The sequence below is a fragment of the Trachymyrmex cornetzi genome, unplaced genomic scaffold (assembly GCF_001594075.2).
Source record: "Trachymyrmex cornetzi isolate Tcor2-1 unplaced genomic scaffold, Tcor1.1 scaffold205, whole genome shotgun sequence".
Lineage (NCBI taxonomy): Eukaryota > Metazoa > Arthropoda > Insecta > Hymenoptera > Formicidae > Trachymyrmex > Trachymyrmex cornetzi.
In genome coordinates, this window is record NW_017296691.1 from 1575566 (window position 1) to 1582799 (window position 7234).

The 7234-nt window shown below is 31.9% G+C and overlaps 1 protein-coding gene across 1 annotated transcript; it reads right to left on the reverse strand.

Moving 5' to 3' along the window:
- Positions 1-4381: 4381 nt before the first annotated feature.
- LOC108759777 (uncharacterized) lies at positions 4382-6494 on the reverse strand. The gene is made up of 2 exons (XM_018505392.1): positions 6483-6494; positions 4382-5693 (listed from the first exon to the last, which is right to left on the reverse strand). The coding sequence occupies exon 2, from the start codon at positions 5691-5693 to the stop codon at positions 4434-4436; it is 1260 nt and encodes a 419-aa protein (XP_018360894.1). The 5' UTR covers positions 6483-6494; the 3' UTR covers positions 4382-4433.
- Between the last annotated feature and the right edge of the window lie 740 nt (positions 6495-7234).

A 7234-nucleotide genomic window follows, 5' to 3' on the forward strand; every position in this document is an offset into this window, starting at 1 on the left:
GTCGTCGGGCCACGAAAAGGAGCGAGCAGAATATGAAGGTCGGGGTTGAGCAAAAGGAGTTTCAAGCGAGAAAAATGATACTTTTCATGCCGGAAAATAAAATGAGTCATTCAATGAAGTGGTCGTAGTGTCGGCAGTAACGAGTCAGGGTAAAAGCGGGGTGAGAGGTCGCGGTTCTGAGCCTTCTTCTGTTGTACCTCGCTTCATGTACTTGCCGTTCTCTTCTCGTCGGGTCTTTCTCTTCCTTCCTCCTTATCCGACAAATGGATGGGATAAATTGCACTCTTGGCACTCTTGACTTTTAAACCCGCTAGGCGGATCTGTGTCCAACTATACTTACTTTTAAATGTCTTCCCCGACTGGGATTTCAGCGGTGTCGACGACGATTGCCGACGCTCGTCGGCGACGTCGTACTGACGACGCTGGTCGTAATGACGCAACGCCTCACGGATTAAGCCGTTCAAAGCTTACGAGCCGGTGATTATATGACGCCTGCGCGATCATCGGATGGGCAATTACGTCTCCGTAAACGGCCGCCGTTGCTGTAAACTCGTCGATTTGCCGCGGTCATATGATCCGAAATGTTCTCTCATACGGAAGATCAGGGATCAGAACGGAGATCAGGGATTACATAGAAACACGACGTGAACATGACATAATTACTTATACTGTCGCGATTAACGATAAAGCGATAAAACGATAAAAATTTTATCGAAAGGATAAACGGATGCTTTCAAAAGTATTTTTATGAAAAGATTGTTATCTTATCCCTGATAGAAATTTTATGCAGTATACGATTGGTTATTGGGAAGTTGTACTGACTTTTATCTAGTAATTGAACAGCAATACTGTTCAGAATACCAATCACAATGTAACGCTTTTCTCACAGTTACTGCACAATAAAGAAGTTTAAAATCTGAATACAGTTACTAAGTATAAGTAAGAGAACAATAATACTAGAATAGGCTTTTAATTTATGCCATTCACATAATCTGAATTATTCTACACAAAATTAATATTATATTAACGTTAGTAAAATAAGCAAAGTATCTATACTAAAATTCTTCGCTACTCACACATATTTCATTACTGAAGGACTCATTCGTCATTTCTATAATCTTTGATATTTACTGCTTCTAACTTTATTTTTTGCAATCTTTGTGATAGTCATACATGCTGTAAATGATTTAAATTCTTCCAGTTTTTTTTTTCTTTGCTCTACATTTCCGTACGTGTTCATGACTTTTATACATATTTAATTATTAACAATTTTACATATAACATAAAAATATATTCAGTTATACACGTATCGCAATAATATATGCGTATATACACATGACATGAGCACTGCATAACTATAACTGGTAGAAAACTGGACAATTACATTTTTTTGATACAAAATCTCTTGTACAGAATTGACCCAGATATTGCCTAGTAAAACTGCTTTAACTAATTTTGTCCAGTTGCTACGTAGTATTATTGTACTATAAAGAGAAATCAGTAGTACTAGGTAGTAACTAACTGGGTGCTCAGTCAAACTGCACAAATTTCTACCAGGGATAATATACATGTTATATATAATTATATTCAACGACGATGTTTGTAATTTACGTTCTTTATCGTACATTTTTTTTATGAGTAATCTGAAGGAAAGAAACATTTAAGAACAGAATAAATATGACATAAAAAATAAATAAGGAGTGTATCGCGCTGTAAAAAATAAAATTCAAAATTCGAATTTTGTTTAACTTCTCTTGTCTATTTTAGATAATAATAATAAACCTCATGGTGCACGCTAAGATGCTCATGTTACAAGGTATATGCGAAACAAGGAAATTGATACACAACGACATATTTTCATCCAAAACAATCATTATCAATTCGCGACACGTTATTAAGACGTGACGACGCTTAAAGAACGCCATTGTCCTGCGCGGTTAGTCCACAAGCAAGATCGGAGATTTAATAATGTTGAGAGGCGAGCTAGACATTATGCACACATCGGGATTGGCACACAGCTTTCGGGGGTCTTCAATATCTGAGCAGCTCAGGAGCAGTATTGTCTAAGGCAAGGACGCGGTTCTGTTCACTTTGCTTTATGACTGTCTCGACCGATGACGACGATGACAAGCATTATGCTGGGGATAATGGTCTCTGCTAACGACTATGTACCCGCAAAGGAAGTGTATTTCACAGAATAGATGCATTTTGTCAACTCGATCGCAAAAATTCACCTTATCACGTATTCTTATTATCGCCTTATATCGTATTCTTTTGATCTATCTCTTATTCTAATCCGTAAAATATATGGAATTAATATATTTTAAGAATTAGAAAGAGAATACGTAAGAAAATAGTATCGTTTTTTTAATGATTTTCGTAAAACATTACTCGATTTTGCCGGATAACTAATTTGAACATGTAGCATAACGGCGAAATTTGACGAGAAAAAATGGGAAAACGCGATGGATGGACGAAGGAATGCTCATGTCCTCGTCGTCCTTGACGCCATGGCATCCACGAGCCGAGAGTCGGCCGAACGAGTACAAGTCCTATTCCAATTCCAGCAAGTTAATTGGAATTGTTTGCTGCAGACACCGCGAGCCGCGCGCTTGCCCTCGCGCCCTTCTGAATCCTATACCTCAAGCAGCACTTTCCTTTGTCCCTCCCCCGTCTCTAGCTGATGCTATCGTAGCTTCAGCATGAAACTCACACCGACATCGTCGTGTTCATACAGTCCCTGACAGCCTGAGAGGAATTAATTTCTACCGTCCACGAACTCAGTGCTCGCTAAAAGCGTCCCGTTAAAATGCTTGCCATAATCATTCTTTCGAGTTAACCGAACGATCTTGTCAGAAGAATACATAAGTCTTCATCGCTTCCGTGATAAACACGCATTTAACTAATGCAGTTGGAAGTTGAAAATCTTAAAATTATAATACTATCGAATTTTTATAATAAATTAGTATATGGATAATGTGAATGCACACATTGCAATCTAACATTTAATTTTATTGATCATCATTCAGGAATATAATTGTTAATGTAAATATAAAATTTACATAGTTGATAAGTTTTTAGCATAATATTTTTTTAATCGGGATGGATTATGTATCTAAATAAATTTCTATCGGTTATTTTATTATCGCGATTATAATAGATCTAATTTTTCCAGTTCCTTAGAAAAGTTATTCGCATTTATTCGCTGAAATCTGGCGATGAATTATTCGTTCGTATTAGGCAAATGACGTGAATCATTTAGATGGCTCTGAGTGTGCGAAAGAGGATAGCTATGAATTCTGCATATTGCCGTTTTTGCACTTTCTATTTTGAAATTTATTCCGTTGGTGCAATCAAATTCTTATAAATATAAAATTAGCGGAGAATGATAGAAAAAATCGACTACCAGGTTTCTTCAAATATCATGCTAATAAAATACATATTTTGTTTATGACAGACGGAGGGCTTTTTGAAATAATTTTAACATCTCGCAACAAACATTAGTACTAGTTTTGACCTTCTTAGAAACATAATGAATAATTATACAATATGAATATTATATCTTAAGATAGATATAGATAGATAGATAGATAAAGAGAGAGAGGGGGAGGAGGGAGGGAACGAGCGAGCGAGAGAGGGGGGGGAGGGAGAGCGCATCCACACTTATCTGTTTGTAATGGTTTAAATATGTTTATTTAGATAAAATACGAGACAAAACTATGCTATTAAAAAGATAATCATAAAGATAATATTCTCGATAATATCGCTTACACAAATATATCGATTTTTCTAAGTTTTATTTTTTAATCATTAATGCGATTATGTCGTGTCAGTTACGTAAAAGGTATGTGATATTGACATATTTTAATTTAATTGATTACGTGATAAAACGTAATAAGTAAAGATAAGAATTGTCGTATACTGTTTGTTCTTTTACCGAAGTTAAAACGTTATTCATGTACAGTTCATAATACTGAACATATAGGAGTGATCTTGATTTAGAAAATACGTTTAAGGATATATTTGTATATGTGCGCTAAAAACATATTTTGTATATTATGATCTATAAACATTATATAAATTAAATAAAAATTGAAACTATTAAAGATATCGAAACTATTAAAGATAAAGTCGAGATAATACGAAAAAACGTTCTCTCTCTCTCTCTCTCTATCTTCTATTCAGTCTACCTCTACTTATATATCTATTTTTCTTTCTCTTTCTCCGTTGGTACTTATTTATATTCAGAAGTCTGTGAAAAAAGGAAGAAAATGAAATAAGAGTTGTTTATTATAAAGAAATCGTTTAATTTGTTATTAGTTGCGAAGAAAATAATTATTGAATTAATAATTTCTATGTTATGTTATATATTATGTTAGCGTTAATTTAAAATAAATTATTAATTGCAAACGTTCAAACTATAAACATTGATTTTAGTATAGGGTTTTAAGGCCAATTATTCTGTTACTAAGATTTGTTGATCCTTTCACATCCAATCCCACTTCATTGGTTTTCGTGATAAACAACTTATAGGTCTCGTGAGCGGTTAGATTCTTGATGATTTCCTTCATTTCTTTGGACGTAATCTTTGCGATGAAATCAGTGAAGACTTTGGAAGTCTTTAACTTTTTTCTGTAAAGAGCGTCAATTTTGTCCAAAGGTAATACATCATAAAGATCCTTGAGCAGCCCTTCCATTCCATCACCGATCTTCTGTATCTTACTTAGAGACATGAAAAGATTCTTTATTTTGGGTGGCACATATTTTTCCATGCCGATAGCATGATGCGATGCTTGAATAAATTCAATAACAGGGAGCCCAGTCTTTTCTAAATATATCACGAATGCTTGATATTCCTTAAGAGCTTCGAGAGCGCGCAGCAGATCGTGGAACTCAATTGTGAATATGAACAGTGCAGCTTTTTGTACTTTTTCGTCTTCATTTACATACTGGACTATTATACTGAGAAACTTTTCTATCGGAATAAGATGGATGAAATCTTCTAGTTCTGCTATTATCGTTTTAGAAGGAAGACTTGGTACCTTGATGCCGAGAATGAGATACATGATATCTTCTACAATTTTTAAACTCACTGATTTAACTTCAAGATAGTTTAGGATCAACTGAAAGGTTTCAATTTTATAAATTTTGTTAACAAGCTGTTGGAAATTGTTGGATTTAAGTTGGTTAATGAAGTTGATAAAGGCTGTAGAGATTTTTAGTTTGTCCGCAAATATGCTAATAAAGATATCATAATCAATGTGTTTCTTGATTTCATTGATCAATCCGCGGAGTCCGCCGGTCTTCCTCTCTATAGAATACGTTTGAGAACTGGATGGTACGAGTTCCTTAATATCATGTGCTTGGTTAATCATGTTCATTACGTTAAAAATATTGATGCCTTCATTATGCAAATAGATAATTAGCCTGAGTACTTCAGGAATGGTTTGGATATCTATCAGCATGCGTTTGATTATAGGTGTACTTTGATGAAAGTCATTAAATATCTCTTGTATTTCATTATCATACATCACATAGTATATAACATCATCGATAACTTTTTCCAGAGGAAATAAATCTAGAATGTCTTGTAAATCCTCATGAAGAGGACCTGTACCGAAATTCGGGAACTGGTGAGTTTGTCCCAAACCGATAATAGCCAAGATGGCAAATAGTCTTAATGTGAATTTCATCTGTAAATTAATATTGAGCGTATTATACAACATATCTTTTAATATGTATAACTATCATGTTATGAAAAGCATTACTTTGAAAAATATATCAACATTTTCCATTAATGATTAATTTTCATATATACAAAGTACTTGCGATTACATATAAAAAATAAATGACATAAATAATAATTATTTTGTTAAGATTACATGATAATACTTATAATTTTTATCTTATATATGAATAAATCAAAGTTTAAAAATTTTTTGTAATATTAAATCTTTTTGCAAATTAAGATAAAAATTTAAAAATATATAACAAAAAGTTACATATTTTTATAATATTTATATACTTTTTTTCTTAGTTTTATTTAATTTTAACTAGATTTTTCTTGAATAAAATAGATCAAATTGAAGATCAAAATATAGTACAAAACAATATAAGGAATATAATAAACAATACAAAGACGTATGCTCTTTATTTCTCCATCTTATTTAAGATTAACTAGATTTTTCTTGAATAACTATTAAATTAAATATTAATAAATTTAAAACAAAACAAAGCAAATACACCACACAAAATAAAATTAAAAATACACATATATATTTCATTAATTATAAGAATTTTTCGAAAGAAGAAATCTATATATGATTAAATTTCTATTAAAAACGAAATTTGTACTAAACTGTAGATGGGTTGATTGAATGAAGCTAAAAATAGAAAGGACAATCACTTGCATAAATATAACTTGTTAAATTTCTCAGTATACATATGTATACATGTAAGATGTATGAAGAAACTTTACTTACCGTGACAGTTGTAGATGCAGACTGCGAACGTGAATAATTTATCATACATTTATATACTAGTGATCAAATTGTATGAAAAGATTAAGAAATTCGATAAGAAACTGCGATTAGATTGAGATATGATTGATTCGTATGAAAATTTAAGAATTATTTGATAAGTTTTTAGACGAATTTGATTAGCTTTCCAAATATATTATATATGTATATACACGGAGAGAATTTTTTTTTTAAATTTACCCTGAAAATATGGTGATTGTGGTACAATACAATATTTTAAAGATTTTTACCATGCACTTCAGTAAAATTGATCAAACTTATTTTATACTTTATTGTAGTTTTATTAATGAATGAGAGAGATTTATATTAAAATTCTTGGAAATACAATGTTGTCCCACGATTGTCATATTTTCAGGGTAAATTCTAAGAAAAAATTCTCTCCGTGTACCTGTATAAAATAAGAAATAATAAGAATGTGTGAATATAACACAACTCTTCTTCTAAATACGATAAATATTTGTAAAATTTATATTTGCATATATTTGGATTAACGGTATATTTTAATTGCTCATTTTTATATAAATACACAGTAAAAAAGAAAATTTTAACATTTTTTACATGTCCCAGAAGATCCACTCTAAATTTTAAGTTAAAGTAACTCATTCGTCTTGTGTTATTTATTAACGAACGAAGAAATGTTAAATAATTGACACAATACTCACTGAGAGAAAGGATTTTGTTAATTTAGCAAGCCA